The sequence below is a fragment of the Alligator sinensis genome, unplaced genomic scaffold (genome assembly GCF_000455745.1).
Source record: "Alligator sinensis unplaced genomic scaffold, ASM45574v1 scaffold280_1, whole genome shotgun sequence".
Classification (NCBI taxonomy): Eukaryota; Metazoa; Chordata; order Crocodylia; family Alligatoridae; genus Alligator; species Alligator sinensis.
Genome location: NW_005841835.1, coordinates 3,139,457 through 3,160,681, shown reverse-complemented (window position 1 = coordinate 3,160,681; position 21,225 = coordinate 3,139,457). Strand labels below are relative to the sequence as shown.

At 45.0% G+C, this 21,225-nt stretch overlaps 1 protein-coding gene and 1 long non-coding RNA gene across 2 annotated transcripts; one reads left to right on the top strand and one right to left on the bottom strand.

The window, feature by feature from the left end:
* Nucleotides 1-10,440: 10,440 nt before the first annotated feature.
* On the bottom strand, nucleotides 10,441-13,003 carry CLEC14A (C-type lectin domain containing 14A). The gene has a single exon (XM_006015399.3). It carries the CDS (start codon nucleotides 12,905-12,907, stop codon nucleotides 11,600-11,602), a length of 1,308 nt encoding a protein of 435 aa, XP_006015461.3. The 5' UTR covers nucleotides 12,908-13,003; the 3' UTR covers nucleotides 10,441-11,599.
* Nucleotides 13,004-13,123: 120 nt separating this feature from the next.
* LOC102379875 lies at nucleotides 13,124-20,407 on the top strand. Its single transcript, XR_003093537.1, has 3 exons — nucleotides 13,124-13,319; nucleotides 15,126-17,663; nucleotides 18,525-20,407. It is a non-coding gene; the product is annotated as an uncharacterized LOC102379875 (long non-coding RNA).
* Nucleotides 20,408-21,225: the final 818 nt, after the last annotated feature.

The window sequence follows — 21,225 nt, the reverse complement described above, 5'->3', positions numbered from 1 at the left end:
ATTTTATTCCTTATCATAAGATGATTATAAATCATCAAATATTTGCCATATATTCATAATTGACATATACAACCCCCAGATGATGTCTATAACTACCTTAGAAGGAATTAAAGGATTAGAGATTAGATTAAAGAGATGGCAATGGGATGCAGCTGTAGATGAAAAGTTTGAACAAACTTAATCTTTATAGAAGTATGTGGTTCTCTGTGGGCGCATCTACATGGTCATTAATGTACCATAATTACAGCACATTAAGCTTAGTAATGTACTGGAATCGGCGCTACTGCGCATTAACGCAGAAGAATGCTTTTTGTGTGATGGATGCTTAATGTGCATTCGACTAAAGCTACTGCGCATTAGCACATTAGTATGGTTTTTGCCAGCCATGATAATGTGCAGTAGAATTAGTTCAATGTGCATGAAGCATCTTGTGTAGATTTTCCCTTTTTTAACACCTTCACAGATGTTAAGGTCCCAGAGAACCACTGCTGTTATTTGTATTATCACGGCAAGTCATGGACAAGAATTCTTGTTTTTCTAGCCTTTAGACATGTATAAAAGAAAGAGAGGTGCAAGTTACCTACTGAAAAATCAGAATGAGAATCTAAAGAAAAAAGGTAGTGTTTCACTGTAAGTAGAATGAGGCAATCAAAAGTACAGTTATTATTAATGCAAACAACTGCCATTTTTTTCCTCTTTATAAAACCCCTCTTCCCTAGAATTATCCAAACTCATTATCGACTTGATTCAGCTCCCACTAAAGTAAGTGATAAAACCTGCACTGACTTTTCAATGCTGAAAATTGCATCTTGCTTATTATATTAGCAGTTGTATGTGGGGAAAAATGCATGTATGGCAGCTACCTATTGTTTTCAAAATTTGGTTACACAGTGTACTGAAAAAAGTACAAACTATTTTCCTCCCCTCTATACCCTCTGGTTTTAAACATTCAGTAAATCCACTAGAAGTGGATTTATGAGTTTATTTTGTACTAAAATACGCATTTCAAACACATTTAGACACATAGGGCACATTTACACAAGATGCTAACTGCACAGTAGCCCAATACTGTGCAGTAGCGCATCACAGCATAAACAGTGCTAGTCCACTACTGCACAGTATTATTAGGCTAGTGTTTGATAGCATCACTAAAAAGGTGTTCGTTGGTGCGACTGTGCAGTAACTGGTTACTGTTCATTTATTTAGTACTTGGTTATACAAGTACTAAATTCAATGTGCAGTAACTGCACATTAATGAACACATAGATGCACCCGTTGGATTCTAAAATGGCGCACTGGGGCAGGGTAAAAAACAAAGTGAGAGAATATGAAAAAAGGTATATTGTGAAGCAAAACCACATACAGCTTATACAATATCCAGAGTACCTATGTGGGCCATATTTGCTTTAAAGGCTTCTTCCATTTCTGATATTTAAAACAACTTTTCTTTTTCATGTAGGGTTGGAGCATTGGTGTACCCAGGATGGCCCAGGAAATGTCTGAGAAGTGAGGATTTGTTGTGATATCTTTTACTCAACCAACTGTGTAGGTGGGAGGGCTGTTGGACAAGTGCATCAAGTGTCCTTCTTCAAGTCTGAGAGAGAAGTCTACACACATGAACAACTGGTGCCTGCCGAGACTGTGGGGCACCATTTGTAGGCAGCAGTGTCGTTGGTGAGCAGGGACCACCCGCAGACAGCAGTGGTGGCATCGGTGGCAAGGGGGGAGTGGCGAGTGGCAACTGCCCACAGACGCCACTGTTGGTGTCAGCGAGTGGCAACCACCCACAGATGCTGGCAGCGGTGTCAGTGGCAGGGGGGCAGGTGGCGAGTGGTGACCGCCCGCAGAAGCCGGCGGTGGTGGCAGCCAATCTCAGGGGGGTCACATGCTCCCCCCCATTCTCCCCCTCCAAGTTGCCTATGCCTACACAGGCTTAGTTAGCTATCAGAGAAAAGATTCCATGCAATTGCAAGCAGTCTGCTTGAAGGGATGGAGAAGGGCTATGAAGGAGTGAAAAGATGTGAACAGCTTTTAGAAGACAAAACTAGTGCAGCCTAATCGGTGATCTTTTTAGTGGGAGAGCTAGACCATTCAAGAAAGGGATAATTATTATCTGTGAAGTTCAGGGAGGTTATTGGTAGTATATGATAGGCTGTAATGAGCCATAAAAACACTGTCTATATCAAGTCCAGATTTTTTACTGTCCAGTAAAGTTATGAATTTCTACTCCCAGGTCCAACCTCTGGAGGTCACTTCTGTCTCACTCTTCAAGATGCAGCCTAGAGCTAGCCAATAAGAAGCTCTTAGCTAAGATTCTGTCTTATCTCACACCCATCTCCGGAACCTAAGCACATGACTTTAGACTCCACTCAGGAGCCAGAGCTCAGAAACCTCTCTTGAAATTAGACGCTTGCATCTATTCCTAGCAAAAGTTGAATGCTACCACTTTCCTCCTCCAGTAGCTCAGCTAAAAAATAAAGAAACCCCATTGCATTTCGCTGGGGCCTAATCCTATTGGTGGATATGTTGCATGTTATCATGGATCATCCCCTTTTGAGGAAAGATCTGCCATGGGACTCCCAAAGAAGAAGCCTTCTTTAGTCTCCCTCTCCTGATGGCCCCCCTGAAGCCATCCCTGGGATGGCTTATTGAGGGGTAAGCCTCTGCTTCAAAACCTTGTCTCTCCTCCATTCCTGACTGTCCCAAAATGTATGATTTATCTAGTGTTCCATACAGCCATGTAGCCAGGTAATGTAAATAAATCAGAATTTTTTTTCAATATTTACCATTAAACTATTAGAAGCTATAAGCAGAGTTATATTCATTTAGTCTTGCTTTGAAAGATGCAATGGACAAAAAATTTCTATGTGCAATAGTGCCTTGCATAGCTGTTCACTTAGGGTGCTTATACATGTGCTCTGGTATGTGTATGTGTGTGTGTGTGTGTGGAGGGGGTTAATTAGAGAGACTCATGGGAGCCATTCTAACCAAAAAACTTGCAGTGTCTCATATTCAGTTTTTGCATTTCAAAATGGCAGCAGAGATGCATTAAAGCTTGTTTGATGACCTCCAGTTAAAGCACCCTAACCACCATTTTGAAATGTGGGGTGCTGAGTACACAAGACAGTGCAGCACACTGGAGCATTCTGATTAGAATGAATCAGATTAATCAAGTCTGCTACAATGCGTTCTAATCAGAACACTTCAGAGCATGTGTATAGGCACCAGTTACAAAATGCCCTGGTTTCCATTAAGTTAAGTTATTACCTAAAAAACAATAAAACATACTGATAAAATCAAAGCAGTATTGCCAACCCCACCCTGTCAAAAATCATAAGACCAGCTGTTAGAAATCAAGAGATTTTGGTATGTAAATCATGAGAGGATATTTTTGAACTTTGTGTGTGTGTGTGTGGGGGGGGGGTATTTGTGAAAGTGTCGGGGGTTGTGGGTGTATGTATGGGGTTTGGAGCCGGGAGGGGGGATCTGCACACCATGGCAGGATGAGAGGTATTGTGTCAGTGCATGTGCGTGCATGAGTGTGCATGCATACATCTCAGTTCCTGGCAGGGAGAGTATGTTTGTGTCTGTGTGTCCATGTGCAGAGTGAGTGAGAGTAGTGTGTGCTCGTCTGTGTTTACACCTGTGTGTGTGTGTGTGTGTGTGTGTGTGTATGTTTGGCTATAGTGGGATGAGGAGAGGGGTAAGGGCAGGGAGCAGGGAGAAGAGGCGAGTATGTGCCCCCCCACCCCCAGCCTGGCATGGTCCAAACCGCCTCCCACGCCAGCATCAGGAGGGGAAGGTGCCCTGCCCCCCGACCCCTGCAAGCCCAGCTCCCATGTGTGGAGGGGGCCTCCAATTTTGTATTTGCCCAGGGCCCCAGTAAACATAAATCCACCTGTGCCCCTGCATCCAGCTGCTTGGCCCTGCCCGCTGCCGCCGCCGACTTCACATCCAGCCATTTGCCACCCTGATCCCCACTCTGCTGCTGGTTTCTTTGGGGCAGGGGGCCCCAAAAATATTTCTTGCAGGGTGTCCCAAAAATTGTGGGCTGGCCCTGCTGCTGCAACATGGAAATAAATGTGCTCTAGCAGACTGGTGCCACATGTATCAGCGTCTCCATGCTGAAAAATGGCAGCAGGCAATGTTCCCTCTAAGGTGTAGCGATCTGTGAGTGCGCCATTTCAGTCTGTGAGCACACTGCTTTGGTCCGTGAGCATGCTGCTTTGATCCATTCCCCAACTTGTCCCACCTCTCCCTTTCAGCACATGCCAGGGGAATGCCTGCAATCAGGAGCATAAGACTAGAAGGGACCTGCTGGGAAATCCCAGGTGGGGCCCCTACACATGCAGGCAGACAACTGTGCAAAGAGGTCCACAACATCCACTCCAGCCCCTTTCGCACACTGTAGATCCAGGGCAGCCCCTGCCCCAAAACCCCACCGTGGCCCACAGGATGGGAGCAGGACACACAGCAGGAGCACTGAGACCTTTGCCATGGCAGTGGCAGGGCAAGATGTGTTCAAACAGACCTAGACAGCTGACCATGCCCCATGCTAGAGGCAGGCAAAACCCCCACCATCCTTGCACCTGGCAGGTCTCTCAATACCTCTAGGGGCACCAGCACCCGCTCTCCCAACCCATCTCCCACCTCTGGCTGTGGTCAATGTCCAGGGCATAAAGCTGAGAGGGGCAAGCTCTTTCTTGCTCCTTCAGGTGATCAGCAGAAGCCCTGAAGCCTGGGGCTATGACCCACAAATCTCCTCTCACAAGACAGCTTCTCCATTCCTCCACCCGCCCCGGGCCGGGGAGGTACATGGCATTGGAGCTCAGGGCGAAGCTTGCCGGAAGGGGCTGGGGAGCCAGCAGAGCCCATGCGGTTCTCCGGAGCCGGCAGAGCCCGTGTGGTGCCCAGCTCTGCCCCAGCTCCCATTCCTGCCCCTGCTTCACCTTGGGGTGGAGCCATTGCCTGTCCTGCATCACTTTCCCTCCCCGTAGGGATGCCAGCATGGTGAGGAGTGGAGAGGAGGAGTGAGGAGCAGAGCGGAGTGGCCCCTGTGCAGCCGAGCGGTAACTTACCACCAGTAAATGTCCTGTGCTGGCCTGGTGCATCCACTGTACTCTACGCCCAAAGTTTACAGAAAGCCGCAGCCCAGCTCTTCTCTGGGCGGGTGTGCGGCATTAAAAAGTTACTGCGCAGCAAGATTTTTTATTGCGCGCGACAAGATTTTTTATTATGCACGGCTGCGCACGCATGCAGCTTAGAGAGAACCTTGGCAGCAGGATGCTTTGAACTGAAGCTCATTTGATTAGCTTTAATTCAAAGTGCCCCACTGTTATTTTTTAGTTCAGAGGACACGGATACACATGACGCTCAAGTGCTTTTAATTAGCGCAGCTCGCTAATTAAAGTGACCCCCCCACCCCATGCCTCCCGGAGCACGTGTAAAAATGTCCCTAATGTCTGAAATGTGAAAGACTGGAGGATTTTAAGTAAAAAACATAGAGGAATGCTTCCTTGCTTGGCTTTTGCGAAGTTGCCTCTTACTTAAAAGGACCATTTTAGAAAAGCAATTGAATGCAATTGAAGGCTAAAACAAAAACTCCTTACTGTTCACTGATTTAAGTGTCAGGACCAAAAAACAGGTCTATAATAGTTATTTCACTGATGAACAACAGCAGTTGGGTAGAGACTGAATGTGTATAACTCATTTGTCTGATAAGCATACATCCCAGTAAACACGGAATCAGCCTGGTCTCTCTCTCTCTCTCTCTCTCTCTCTCTCTCTCGCTCTCTCCCACCCTCCCCCAACCCTTATCTTTCTTAAATATAAAAGTAATTATAAATATATTTGAAAAAAAACATTCACAGATTGGTCCTTCTGGTATCCCCATGAAGATCTACCTATACCTGATACCAAGGTTACTCACTTGCCAAGTTTCAAATCCTGCTTCAAAGTATAGCTGTTAGAGATTCTCAGTGAAATGGTTGTAAGAATTCTTTAACAAGGAAAATGCAATGTTTTTCTCCTAATTTCATTTTTGAAGCAATTTAAACTTGGGCACTTCCCCCTTCTACAAAACATAGACCACTTTGTGTCATGCTGGACCATTAAGGGAGAACATACAGCGTTCCTGTGGCTCTCCAGGGTCACCATCTTGGCCCGGGCCAGTAGGAAATTAGCCAGCCAGACCATGCTCCCATCCACTCAGTACACAGCAGACAAAATGTACATTGTCTCACAGAAATCAAAATCCAGTGTGCCAAACAGGCTGCTGAGGGTGGCAAAGAGCAGCCACAGCTGGAAGCAGTTCAGGAAGGCAGGAGGAGTGTCTCCTCCATCTCCTCCTTACAGAAGGGCAGTCCCCTAATGCTGCTGGCTCTAAGTGGTGGACAAAGGTGTCAGTAGCCATGGACCCATACAACAGCCATCACTGGAGGTTGCTGGTCCTGTTGATGATGGACAGCTTGTACCAGGTATATCAGGCTGGGAGGGCTTGCTTTGGTTCTGCTGCTGCTAGATGCTGCCCCCAAGTCATGTCAGGGCAGTAGTAAGAATATGGACATGATGCACTTTGAGGGCATGTCCAGACCTGTCTCCAACACTGCAAACTTCACATGCCGCACATGCAGGCATTTGCCACGCTGCTAATTTACAGCACAGTGGATTTTTTCAACACCAGGAGATCCTAGTGTCAAACCCCTTCCATTTCTTATAAAAAGTGGGGTGGCACATGGCGTAGTAGCAATGTGTGCCACCCAAAACTGGAATCTGGCTGGCCAGAGCCACACTCCAGCTGACAGCCAGGGTCCATGCACCACATTGCCACCACTGGAGCCCTGGGAGGTCCCTAGGACAGGCTGCTAGGGCCAGCCCAGGTCCTGGCCCCAGCCTCCCCTACCCCACCCCGGGCAACTTGCCATGCACTAAAGCATGCATGCATGGGTGTTCCCCTAGGACAAGCAGCAGTCCCTAGGGAAACACACATGTGCGCTCATCTGGACACGCCCTGACTGTCACAGTGACTTCCTAGACAGGATACCTGTTGCTGTTCTTAGGCACAGGGAGGGACAAGAGTGCAATGGGTTCACTGCTCTCACTGCCATTCATGGGTGAAGGGATAGGAAGCAATAAACACAATATGTCGAGCAAGCTTGGGCAGCAGTGAAATGAGAAACTCCATCTCATTATTTCTGGACTTGTGAGGTTTGACCTAGAAACCACTATACAAAGCCCAAGCAAAAGTCTCTGTTATGTAACTAACGCCCATCTGCAATGATAAGGAGGAGACAGTCTTAGATAAAGGAGGCTTGAAAACAAAAGCAGAATCAAAGGACTAGGGCAAAGAGCTAATTAAAATACTAAAAATTACGCCCCTAGGTGGGGAGAAAGTATGCTAATGAAACATACATGTATGTAAATGAGATACATAGCTAAAACACAGGTATAGAGACATGCTCAGTAAAGAACTCCTTGCGTCACTCCTTTATAACCAATTAGCAAACAAGAATGCTTATGAAGGTCCAATACTCCTGTATAAAAGATGCTTAGAATTACAAATGTGTGTGCTTGTTACGTGAAATTATTCCACTTGCACCTTTTATTGCTAGCAATAAATCTTCTTTATACTTTCACCCCTGGTATCTTTATTGGCCTTTGCATACCGGGCACGATCCCAGACTTGAGCTGGGGCTCAACAGACTCAGAGATCTGAGGAGGGAGGGTAGTTTCCTCCACTGCCTCTTAGGCTGTAAGACAAGCCAGACTAAGCTCTGCCTCTGCACAGAGTCTGTGCTGTGTTGGCAAGACAGGGCTGAGATTGCACTGAGTAGGAAATAGGGCCTTTCCTGATTGTGAGGGAGTGAAGCGGGGGGTGGGAGGTTAGCTCCCCAGTAATAACCACCTGAGGGGCAGTGGAAATTTCCAGGAAAGGTCTGGGGTTGGCTCTCTGCTCCTGGGTTTCAGCCCCAGTAGCAGGAATCAGGATTTCTGCTGAATAGGAGGGTGGGGTTGGGGAGGAGGAGAGTCTGATTCTGTAGTGCCAATAGCCCCAGAAGAGATTGGGATGCACCAGGGGCAGGGAAGGCTTAATTCCTCCATTCTGTTTCTTATTTTGGATTGAGATGGCCTTGTGGATGGAGAGCAGTGCATGGATCAAGTTGTCTGCTTCTGCAGCAGACATTGACCATCCAGGTAAATGGGACTACCACAACAAAAGTATACCGTCTCTCCCTTGGATATATATACCATGTGCTCACCTTGTGTATATTGCAAAGTGTCTCTCAAGGACTTGGCCCCATCCTTCAGAATCATAATGACCTGTCTGCTGAAGGACAGGACATGCTCAAGTTCAGGGGCCTTAGAGCTGAGCACGATTCTATGAGTGGGCTCATTATATTACCAAAATGTGGCAGATCCTCAGTCAGCCTGTCATTGTTGAGAAAGGGTGGAAGGGGAAAGGGGGGGAGACAGCAGGATCCTTATGGCCAGGGTATCCAAAGGCATCATGGTGACAAAAACACCAAAAAAATTGTGATGCCATGCTCTACCACTTTGTTTACAAGGCTTAGAGCACTTGTACTGTGTTGACCTGGATGGGATATCTCACGCTTTTGTAGCTTCCCAGATGCATTCCCCCATCCTAACAGAGACAGAGGTGAGGAGTCACAGGCCTTGGGTGCTTGAGAGGTACACAGATCCCTTTGCAGACTGAGGCTGTGTTAGATCTGGCTGGCATGGAGAGCGTTAACAATAGAAGTCTCTGATTCCTGTAGTGGGGGAAGGGCTGTCTGGATGGGGGGGTAAGGGAGCAGGCAAAAGTTTGAAAATAAACAGTAAAAAAGATAGGCAGAGGAGGGAAATAAGGTAAAAACAGAACATCTTAAAAGGAGCAGGAGTGACTTGGAGGAGGCTGCCGAAGCCCTAAGTTTGCCTCTGCAGGGCAGGGGGTGGGAGAGGGATATGCCAAAACATAAATGGATAAAAAAACACAAACAAGGAGGGAAAAACACATGAAAAAGACAAACTCTAACTCAGGAGGGAGCAAGACCGCTAAAAAGTTCAAAGGCCTGTAGCAGGCTTGCCTTTTGGAGCTTGGGTTTAGGCCCAGGCTTGAAATCTTGCTGTTTTGATTGGTGGAGCTCATCCCCCAATCAGGAGGCAGCAAAAGGAGTTCAGTCATGCCCCTTTCCTGAGGGGAGGGGGAGAGGAGTTCCCCCCTCTGGAGTGCCAAAGATTGGCTGAGAACAAACTCTAAATACTCCATGATCTTTTGAAAAATATAATTGTGGTAAACTTTAGCAGTAGCATCACTTTACACTAGAGTACATTTTCTAGGTCACCTTTGCAAGAAAAAAAGTCAGGATATTTATTTATTTTTTAATTCTGTTCTCAGAATTGGGAGGTTCAAAGTAAAAGAGGAAGTTAAAAGGCAATCTATAGAGAAAGAGGAATGTAAGAGATGGTTTAGAAAAATACATTGCAAGGCTCAAACTTATTTCCACGAACAAAAGTATTTTTTGTGCAGCACAGCTTACAGGTTTGGAGGAACTCCAGCTTACCTGTGTCCTACTGCACTCATAGACCTTAGATCAATAGCTAGCATTAACACTTCAATTGAGAATCAACATCACAATAATTGGAAGTGAGTATAAGCATTCTGAATTGCCAAGAAAGCAAGCTGTGTGATCAGAGTGATAACTGACTGCTGGGAATTGCTAAGGGAAATCACAAATGAAGAGACTACATTCACTTACGAAGGACACACAGAAGGAAATTTTCCTTTTATCATTCCCGGGACAACTCCACCAAGATGATCTGCTAAAGAGAGCAGGATCTGGGACATAATTGGACCCATGTACACTTTCTAATTCTATATGTATCTTGAAAAATTTGCCCACATCTGGGAGTTCAATTCTGGAACTCAGAAAACAATTTTTGTATCAAAAATTGTTTAAATTAAAAAAAGAAAACCTTTAATTAAAAAGGGGAATTGTGCAATCATTTCCACAGATTTTTTTGTTGATCAGATATAATACAAATGCAAACATTGTCTGAAGAAACACAATTAGACAGTTATTTAGGTTCTGAAACATCCTTTTCCCTGATGAGCCGAAGTAGGAAATCAACACATCATTAACCTGCCACCCCAACAGCAGTGTACGCGCTAAACATAGCCGTGAATTTAATATTTTTTTTAATCTGCAGGTCTGAATAGTGCTTGGGTCATTGTTTCCTCCAGCTGACGAAGGTTCATATCTCCAGTGTTCTGCTCAGAACAAAATTAAATCCTGCAAATGCCACTCAAATATTCTACAAAAGGGGATTACCCTTATCAGTGTTGTAGCAACAAAGTTTGGCACCTGGGGCAAAGCCCGCAGTGGCAGCCTGTCCTCACCCTGTACACAGATCCCCCCCCCCCCCCCCCCAGGGTTGCCAGGGGAATGCACACAACGGCAGGAACCACCCATCCCCCATCCCCACACCATCCCCAAATGAGTGGCTCACAGCTCTGTCCCACGCCCCAGCCAGCCTAGGCAGTGCCTATTGGCGCCCCTTTGCTTTGGTGCCTGGGGTGGTCGTCCCCCTTGCCCCCCACCCCCAGTGCCTTGCTACGGCACTGACTCTTATTACATAAGGCACATGGGCCAACATTTCCTGGCTGTTTACAGGGAGGCACCAAAAGGCCAGTTTTCAGAGATTGTATGAACCCACAAACTCCTAAGTGAAGTCTTATCTGAAACTGCAAGTGATCAGCACTTCTGAAAATCAGGCTTCTATGGCTGCTTGCAGATGTTAAAAAAACCCAAACAAACTGTACTTTACCAGAAGAAGCAGTGCATTACTAGAAGAAGCAGTGCATTACCTGGCTCTGCAGCGTTTGTACAGATCGGGCACTTCAGCAGGGCTTTTTGGTGCTTTTAGCTAAAGTTGATTCAATCAGCTATTAGATAAAAGTGGCAAAAAATCCACACTAGTGCATCCAATCCTTACAGATGTCAGGTGAGCCGGGTTGAAGTAACACACTATCTCTTCTGGTCATACACAGGGCTCGCTGAGGGAATGCACCAAGTTTAAAGTAAAGCGCCGTTTGCTTTTTTGAAGTCTGCAGGCACCTATACATCTGTATTGCATTTACAAAAGGCATCTACATTAGTGATTTGCTTTTTAAAGAGTGTGTTAAAACCCTTCAGGGAAATCAAAAGTTGCAGGTAATCAGAATCCCTGGAAAAGTGGCCACTGACAAAGGGGCCTGAATCCAGGCACCAAGTCTGACAATTTTGCACAAAGCCTTCATTAATCCTCAGTAGAGTCTTGCTCCAGAGAAACCCCATGGATCTCCTTCCAGGGTTGCTGAAGTGCCCTGTGCAGGCCTGCCAAGTTGCATGACAGTTTATAGAAGTATGTTTTTAAAAAAATCTGATGAGATTTTCCATGTCTCCTTGGAACCCTGCCAAATCCATCACTCCTGAAAGCTGTCAAAGCCTCCATTTGAAGGACTGGGAGCTGCCAGCTCAGCTGCTGCAACTCACAAGAAGGAAAGTCACTGCTGTTTCATTTTAAATTTATCCCTGTCTGTCCACAGTGCTCAGGGAAGTTCCTAATTCCTTTGGGGAGCTCTGTCCTCAGGTATGGGCTCCCCTTGTGGTGTCTCTGCCCTGTCTCCTCCTGGCTGGTTGCCTTTGGCTGCTGCCTCCAGGGAGTGTTCAGAGTTAGACTGTGTGGTGGTACCTTCAGGGTCACTCTCTGCTACAGCTGCTGGCTCTCTGCCATCTTGGCCAGAGGAGAAAGGTGTTTTATTGAAGCACAGTTTAAAGACCCCCAGTGTGGTCATGACCAGGATCACCAGCACCACCACAGTAATGGTGACCAGGATGAAGACGTAGTTGGAAGAGGACGAGAACATCTCCACTGCTGCACTTGTGTGGGCAGGGGAGTTGGTAGAGGGCACATTCAAGCTGCCCTGAGCAAGGGTTGGCAGTGATGAAAAAGTCAAGTCAGGCACTGCTGTGGTCAAGCCCCTGGGGTCCTGTGTGCAGGACTTTGCATCCTTGCCAAGCTGGAAGCCCTGTGCACACATGCAAAGGAAGGTGCCTTGGGCACTGAAGCAGTCATGGGGATCCACACAGTTCCTGGTGCTGCTGTTTAGGTACCCAGAGGGACAGAAGCAAATGGGCTTTTCAGCAGCTGTCCATGTATAGCCATCCTGCCCCAGCTGGCAGACCAGCTGCACAACCCCCTGGGGACTGGGGCAGGTGATGTTGAGAACAGTGCCCGGGGGGCTGGACCCGTTGCTGGCTCTGGGAAGGTTATCAGGGAACTGGTAGATGAAACTGAGGGGTTCCTGTGGGTGCAGAATGGGGCAGGTGCCATTGTACTGGTACTTACAGATAAAGCCTTGTGTCGTCTTATTGCAGCGCTGCTCCTTCCAACCCCAGGACTTCAGGCTGGGTTGTCCTGCAGTGACCTGCAGCGCTGCACACCGGGAGGTGGTGCAGGAGCTACTCGGCTCTTTCACCCACTTGTCCAGCTCTGAAGGTTCTTCTTTGAGGTCCTGCTGGGGTCTGGTCTGCCAGGAGAAGCCCCGCAGTGGTCGCTCTGGATGGGTGCACTCTTGCTGTTTCCTAATCAGCCCAACCCAAAAGAGCAAGGCACCAGAGCCTGCTGTGACCGTGTTCAGAAGAGCCAGGATGTCCCGCAACTCTGCTGTATTTCTGACCTGGGTCAGGGTACCCTGGTGCTGAGCACATTTATCCCAGGCTTGGTGGAAAGCCAGTGTGGCCCCATGAATACTGTAGCAGGTGCCGGTCTTGCTGCACCAAGTGTGGCTGCTGAGGGACTGCCCAGCCCCATTGCACAGCATGTAGATGGCTTGCAGTAAGAGGCACAAGGGAATCACTCCACTCATCTCCTCTTCCAGCTGTCCACTAAAGAAGACTTTTTGTTAACAAATGCTAGCACTCACAAAGCTTGCAGGAGTAAACAAGCACAGCCCCAGCTGAGTCCTTTTCACAACAATCTAAGGCCACAGCCCTCCCACAGACTTGCCAGAGGAAATGTGTCAAGAATGAGGTTTGACCTTAACCTCCTTTATTTGCTGAAATGCAAATAGCTCCCACTGCAGTAAGGAAATGGTAGCGTTTAAAACAAGCTGATGTGTTTGAAAGACTGAAGGAAAAGAAAATCCTACACCCCCGTGAGCAAACTGGATGGCAGCATGAATCAGGCATGAGGCAGGCAGACAGAGCCACATTTTCAGTTGGACAATCACTCAGCTCTCAAACTTCAGCTAGAGCTGCCAGGGCTAATCACATCTGCAGGTAAGACCTATATCATACATGTTCCTCCCACAGAGTATCGCCAGTGTATCTCAGGCTTCATTAATAAGAGAAAAGTTGCTGCTCTAGTGTAGTTACATTTATTTTGGTTGAACTAAATTTGCTTTCGTTCCATCTAGTTAAACTGGTGCAACCCCATTACTCTAATCAGGTAAGACCATTTAACGCTGGAGAAAAATTATTTATAGCACGAGTGAAATTGGTTAAAGGATTAAAATTGGTTTAAGTTATTAACGGTCTACACTTTAAATCTTTTTAGTTAAACCAGTGCAGTTTTTCAGCTATAGGCGAGGCTTCAGTTTATCATATCTTTCTTATTTTTCTCTTTACCATTTTGAGTAATATCCAGACTCTATTCCATTATTTTCTTTTCACATTCTTATACATCTCTCATCACTGTGGGATCCTCCACTGATTCATTACTCACATTTACCAGCATCTTAGACATCTATTCTTCTCCATTCTTTCATTGGAATTTAAAACTAGCATACATAGTTTTGGTTTCTTGTGTATGATGTATTTTGAACTTCTAATGCCAAACAAAGGAAGTGGACTGTCTGAGGTATCTGATAATTCCCAGGTATTGTGTAGGGAGCCTAGCCATTTCGCTCCATTTTGGATCCCATCCTGGGGCCAGGCACATAAAATGTAGGTGTTGCAGCACCTAATTTGTAGGTGCTTAAGACTTTTATTTGACCTGGTCCTATAGATGTAGCATCATTCAACATTGCAGCACCCTCCTCTAGTCTAAGGCACCCTGTTCACATCACAGACCTGAACTAGGATTCTAAAAATGGGATCCACAAAAGCCAGCCTGATGAACACAGAGTGGTCTAAAACACTCAATAGGAAATGTTTCTCCTCCTTTCCTCTTCCTCTCTGTCACCCCCCAGGAAATTAGATACCCAATTCCAGGTTACAGAAAACTGTTTCCATATACTTGGTATTCTCAGACATGAATCCTCTATTGGAGTTACGTTCTTAAGCTAGCCCTTTCTCATAAAACACCTTGATGAGGAGTTGTGGTGCTGCTGGCCACCTGAGAAGTGAAAGGTCAGGATTAAAATTCTTCCTTTGTCTCAAAGGACTTGAATCCATATCTCCCACTCCATAGGAGAATGAAATAACCATGGGTGCCTGTACCCCTGCAGGGAGGTGGCTCTGACATCAATACATGAGACACTGTGGGCACTTTAGAGTGCTCCCCCCCCACCAACCCCTGGAGCATATGTAAAAACACCCCATTAGGCTATGGAGTGTTTTGGGGTGTGACTCTCAAAATCCGCTGAATCGAATTTTTGCATGGAAAAAATTAATATTCACTAAGCTGAAGAGAGAGCAAGAATGACTCCATACCCCAGTGGTTAAGGTATTCACCTCAGAAATCCAATCCCTGCTCCAATCAGTCTTTATGTATTTAGATAAAGCAAAATAGCTTCAACAAAGGAGACTGAGAGACAAGTACTGCAGAATAGTCTATAGCTTTGTGGTTAGGAAATTCTCTTTAAGGGGGTGGGGGGGGCTCTAGAATTTAGCTTCATTATACAACTGCTGATTACTGACTATAGAATCATAGAATATCAAATGATGCATTAATAAATCTATTTTCTTAGCATGGATTCAATAATGCATTTTTACAGGTGACAGAATTATTTTCCTGTGATTAGGCAAGATGTATCAGCTATATGTCTGTATGCTTCACAACTGATAAGGGCTTGAGGGCATATATTTTTGTTACAAATAACTTGAAGAGAAATACACTAATTTGACTTATTTTCTGTTTTGAAGCTGCACGTAGAACTGGAGGAGGCAGGAATCAGCCTGCACAAGACAGACAAATAATTATCTAGCACTTCACTGAATGGCAGAAATGTGTGCTAGCTAAAATACCCAGTGAGACTTCCCACCCCAAATGGGAAATGAAGAAATGCCTTCAGGACACAGCAAGTTACATATTTTGCTACACTCTTGGAGCAGCTATTGCTTCTCTTTGGACTTGCTATAAAGCAGGGGAATCACACTCACCTTGTGTCCCAGGCAGGATGCAGACCATAGAACTTCTTTCAGACTAAGTACTGACTAAGTACTAATTTACCCCTAAATTTCCTAACATTAGCAGGCATTCCAAATAAGTAAGAACTATCACAAATTGACACCATTCTTAAAAAGGAATAGCTGCAAAAGAATGAACGTTTGTGATAGGGTATCACAGCTCCAATCATTGCTACACAGGATTAACATCCTTGATAAAATACAGCACATCTACATTTCACATATGAAATCATGCATCAGCATGGAAAAAAAGCATTCACTAATTATATAGTCTATAAATGGCTGTTAGGCAGATGCATCTTCAAAAGGGGGAAATCCAGACCCAACTGATATCAGTGAGCATTGTGTTATTGATTTCACTGAATCCAGGATTTCACCCTTAATCTCACTCATTCTTACAATGAAAATAATCTTTCAGCATGAAATATAAATACTAAGTGGAATCTCTCCTCCTTTTATTACTTTACAGGAAACAGGGCAAGAAATGAAAATGAGAATTTCTGTACTATTGTAACAACTTGCATGATTACAAGAATTTAATTATTCATCTTTCAAAAAGACTACAGTAATTCCCAGCCTGATTTACACCGTTATGAAGAGATAACCCAGTACAGGTCATACAAGTTCCTGTCTACTAATAACTATTTCCATTGCCACTATCAGTTATTGAACTTTTTGCTGCAACAAGGCATAATGCTTCATAGTAATTGTTGCATAGATTTCTATCACTGCTATAAATTGAATTCATATTTGAGAAAGGTGAGGTGAATGAACTGCAGTGACTGAAAAAACATCATGGGATTTATCTTTAACAAAAAAGTATGAACGTTCTGGAACTCAACCCCACTCTGTTTCAACTCTGCCTTTCTTACTCTATGTGTCACACTCCCTCTAGCTGTTATGTACAAAAATTATTTGTACCCTATTATATTTCAAAAAATACCATTTACCTTTAAATAAAATGTTAGTTACACAGACTCCAATCATTCAGTCCTTGCCAGAAAGTAGGGCCCTAGCCACTATGCATTAAAGTACATTAAAAAACCCATTGACAATAATCTAGTTCCTCAGGGATTTTTCTACAGTAACTCATTTTCATTGAGTAGAGGTCTAAAAAGCCAATAGTCATGAAAGTTTTGTTTATTACATCATTGGTTTATTCATTCCACCACTAGCTGTGAATTCTTGAAACCTGATATGTTTCAACCTATGGTCTATTTTATACAGTCTGTGTCACACACACACACACACACACAATTTTATTCTTGAGTATACAACTATTTTGTATTATCCTCATAACCTTATAGGCAGCTTGAAACAATGATACAGAAGTGTAAACTATGCTACTTTCATTTATCTGGTTTGACTATTAATTCTAATGCCAGATGATGGCAACAGCTATCTGATATCTCATCATTTTAGTGATGGAAAGCAAGTAGAAGGGCAAGAATGCAGCACAAAGTTGGGTAAGAATTAGTAGTTGCTGCATAGAAGAAAATACAGAGGGGGAAAAGGAGGAGATGCACAAAGAAAGGATGGAGAAGGAGTAGAAGCAAAAGACAGAAGTAGGGATCATCAATCAGTTGTATAATTAGTGTTGGGCAAGAGAGATCATGAGCCCAGGTGCTGACTAAGCAGAGGCACTGGAACAAAGGCACAGGGGCTTAAGACTTTGGTAGTTTCTGCAGCAGTGCAGAGAATGAAAGCAGGAGGAAGTGACCAAAACCCAGTAGCCAGGGAATGGAGATAAGGGAGTTTGAGGCTCTGGAGCTAGGGGAGAGGGAGGAAGAGGGTGGAAGAGGGAGCCTGGGAATTAATTTGGCATTTTATATAGTTGCTCAACATGGCTTTCAGTGCCACCCTCAAGCCTGTCTGCCTACAGCCCCACCTGCTAGGTCATGGCCACTTGCTCCTCTGCCAGTGCAAGCCATACCTCCTGGAGCCTCCTCCCCACCTCACACCTGCACCCCCTGGTGGCTGGGTCCTGGCCACTTCCTACCACTCCATCTTTACAGATCCATAGTCGCTTGAGCCTGGAACCCCTCCACCCACCTCTATTCTAGTGTCCTCCTCTCTTGCTAGGTATTCCTCTACTGCCCAGGTGCCAAAAATAATAGTGATGGCAGTCTGTGGTAGGGCACCTAACAGGCAGCAGCAAGGTGCCTGAGGAGGGCAGACATTTTGAGACCCAAGGATAGAAGCTGGGCTGAAGTTTGCTGCAGGAAGAAGGAGATAACATCAAGCTGAGAGGCTGCTCTCTGGGAATATCAGGAGGTAAGGGCAGGGGCTATGGGGTGGAGGTGATTCCTTGTTCTGGGTAAGATGTAAAACTGCACCCTGCCAGGGAAGGGGGGTCTGGTGGGGCTCCTAGGGGCCTGGGAGCCCCCAGGAAATGCCAGGCCAGTTATCATGCTAGGCTAGTGAACAGTGGGTGGGTCAGGGTGCCTTATAACACCGGCCTCACAGCTTTGGTGGTTTTCTGACAAGCAGGGGAGCCCAAACTCATTAAGGAGCCCTGAGGCAGAGCTCAGGCTAGAGGAGGGAACTGGGGCCACGCGCAGGCGGCAGCGGGAATCCGGGGGGTGGCAAGTAGAGAGATCCAGAGAGAGAGAGGGGGGCGATGACTAGAGCAGGTGAGTGAGTAGAGGCCCTGTGAGTGTGGGCAAGTGAGGAGGCCCAATGGGGACATAGTGGCCGAGTTGGGGGCCAGGAGCGAAGTATAGGCCAGCAGTTGTAGAATCGCTCGGTCAGCGCTCAGGTGAGGGTAGTGGGAGACACCCAACAGACTGTGCTGGGGCTGACTGAGGGTAGAGAGCTGAGCCTGAAGCTGGAGAGGCTGGGCAGTACGAGTGTGGCCCTGAGAAAGAAGGCAATGCGAAAGAGGCTGGGTGAGAGCCAGCAAAGTGAATGGGACCCCGGTGAGAGAGGGGTGGTGTGTGCGTGGCCCTCTGGGGCTGTAGAGTAGAGCTACAACTGTGTACCTGGTTTGCCGGAGAGGTAGCACACACAGAGTAACATCTGCAAGGCACAGGACCCATGTAGGGGAGATTGGAGAGGGTATTAAGATCCTTGCCAGTAGGGTGAGTAATGGGTAGTCTCCAGCCTTAGTAACAACTCTCATATTTTTCCTTCAAGGCGTGACAGAAGAGTGAATTGGGCAGTTACCCCAGGAGCAGGGCGGCCGGAAGAGACCCAACCCGACGAGGATGCCACCCTGTTACACAGTCGTTCTAAACTTAAAGATGCTGAAAAGTATTGAAAATAATGTGAAATAATAACACTTTGGTGTTTAGTTACTACTTAAATTATACTCAACTCTTGATCATTGTGCAGATTTTTTAGTTGTATCAGTAGAAGTTCCATTGGAGAATGGTAGGAATTTGCCATCCCAAATATACAGCCTGGTCAATACCCCATGATTATAAGGGTTCAACCTTTCTTCAGCACTCTATATTATTTCCTTTACCTGTCCACATGAATATTATTGGGAATTCTCATTAGTCTTGTATTAAAAACCTTGAAAATTTTTGTGCATGACTCTGTATGTCCACATATGAGGAGAGATTGGCAAAACTACTTGAAGAAAGGTGAGATTGACACTTGTTTACATCTTTTTTAAAGTGTTTGAACCCTTTATTTGTTTTTGAGCTAAACAAACTTTGTGTGAGGACTTACTGATTTCTTATTGCAAAGAAAATTCACACTTACTAGCTATCCTTAAAAGCACAACAGAACAACAATCTTCAGGGAACAAAGTCTTCAAGTCATTTGGGATGAGGCAGAGTTTCCTAGGGAAGCCAAACAGAATAGCAGGAAATCTAGTGGTAAATAAGTGATTTCATTTCCTGGCATTTTGCCCAAACAGACTGCTCAACTGAGCATTTTAGAACATTCAGCTGAGAATAAGAAATCCAGACAAGGAAGAGAAAATCCAACAAAGCAGCAGGGAGATGGGGAAGCAGCAGGTGCTGATATATAGAAGTAGTTAATTCAGAATGTAAAAGAAAATAGAAGGAAGGGCGTTCTGAGCTTAGTGAAATAATTGTTGTCTAGGAGGATATGGGAGGAGTACAGACCCTTTGCAGAAACAGCAATTTCCATTCTTTGTGTGGAGTGAGCCAATTCAAAATGGAGATTTGGTCATTTTACAAAATGCTTTTTGTTTCAACTTTATAAACAACCCTTTTTGAAGCACTTTTGCCTCCAACGTTTGACTCCTTTCAGCTGTTCCTGATCTTTTGTTTAAGAGAATTGGAGGCAGAAATTTTAAAATTATTCATCCACTTTAAAATGTGGAAAAGAGTTGTACTGTACTGTACACAGGTATTTTTCTGTGTTATTGAATGACGATGTGTTCATATGTTCTTTATTTGAGGGTGTCCATACTCTTTTGTCATAAAAGAACAAAACAACCTGCTTTCTGTGCTTGTGTTTTAAATGTGTGTGCATGAATCTTCTAACTGAAACTATACTCATGCAATAGTACCTGGGATCTAATGCTATATATGCTACAAGAATGTAAGAAATTCTTGATTACTTTCTGGAAGAAACTCATATTAAAGTAGGAATAGGCATAAGCAATAGAAAGTGAGCATCTGGAGGCAGACGCACCACAATTTAGGGTATTCAACTCTGGAATTTTAGGTTAAGTTCTTTTGCAGCTAAAATATAAGGTCATTTTTTAAATTAAGAGTCCCTACTTGTTGGAGATGTCTTGGCAATCTATGTACACAAAGAACCTGGACTTCTTCCACCCTGAAATTAAAATTCCAGCAGTACTGATTCAGTTTTTCCTTGTTAAAAAGCAAATAAATTGAGTTCCATCAATTCCAACATGTGGAAGTGGGGCTTTTGGATGGAAAAAAAAAAGCCTTAACATTGATTTGTCTCAGTGCAAAGCAGGCATTTTTCAGTGGAGCATTAACCATTTATCTTAGAACATATAATTGCATATTTAGTGCATTAACATGTATATAGTCACATGATAATTTTTTGTATAAATTCTTCTTCTAAGCTTTATGCACAAATTGGGATTGTCATTTTTCTTGTTGTTGTTATATATATTTGTATTACAGTAGTACTCAAAGGCCCAATCAGAATCGGGTCTCCTTTATGTGTATACTGCTAATTTACACTACCTGGCACATAGATTCTGTCCTGTATGTGAAGAAATGACAGTACACAAAAAATGCCCATTCATTTTGAGCATGCAAAACAGTAACAGAGCACACTTCTTGGTGTCTGTTACAATTAGGAGAGTTTCTTATGACACCCACCAGAGAGAAAAGAAAGCTTACCTGTATGGGAAAAACAAGTTAAAGGAACAAGTCTATACACATTGTTACGGCCCCTGGTGTTCCTGATTGCCTCTCGCAAGGCCGGTGATGGGGAACACGTGGGAGTGGTACCAGTTTCTCACTTGTTCTGGGACAAATCCCAGAAGTTAAAATCCAAGTTGGCCGTAGGGTCAGATGTCCTGGAGAGGGGATGCGCAGGAGAGCTGCAGTTTGTGCAGGCCGTGTGGAGGCATAGCAGAGCAACTGGATTAATTAGTGTAAAGACCAGGAGACAGCCTGGTAACTAAGGTGAAGACAGAAAAACTTACCTCGGACAACTAGACGGTGGGTGAATCCAGCATTGGGTGGGCAAACGGCGGTCCTTGGAGAGTCCTGCTCACGTTATCTTCTGCATGGCTAGGCTCCTGGGAACCTTCAAGGAGGGAGAGCCTGTTAATTAGTATGGGGAATTAGGAGGTGAACCAAGCATGTCCTGTGGGATGAAGGTGTGGGGCCGCAACATGGACAAGGTCACGGGCTTCTAAACTGTAGAGCTAGAT

What these genes read in the sequence shown, in the direction of transcription:
- CLEC14A (XM_006015399.3), bottom strand. Translation starts at nt 12,907, where the DNA reads ATGAGTGGAGTGATTCCCTTGTGCCTCTTACTGCAAGCCATCTACATG.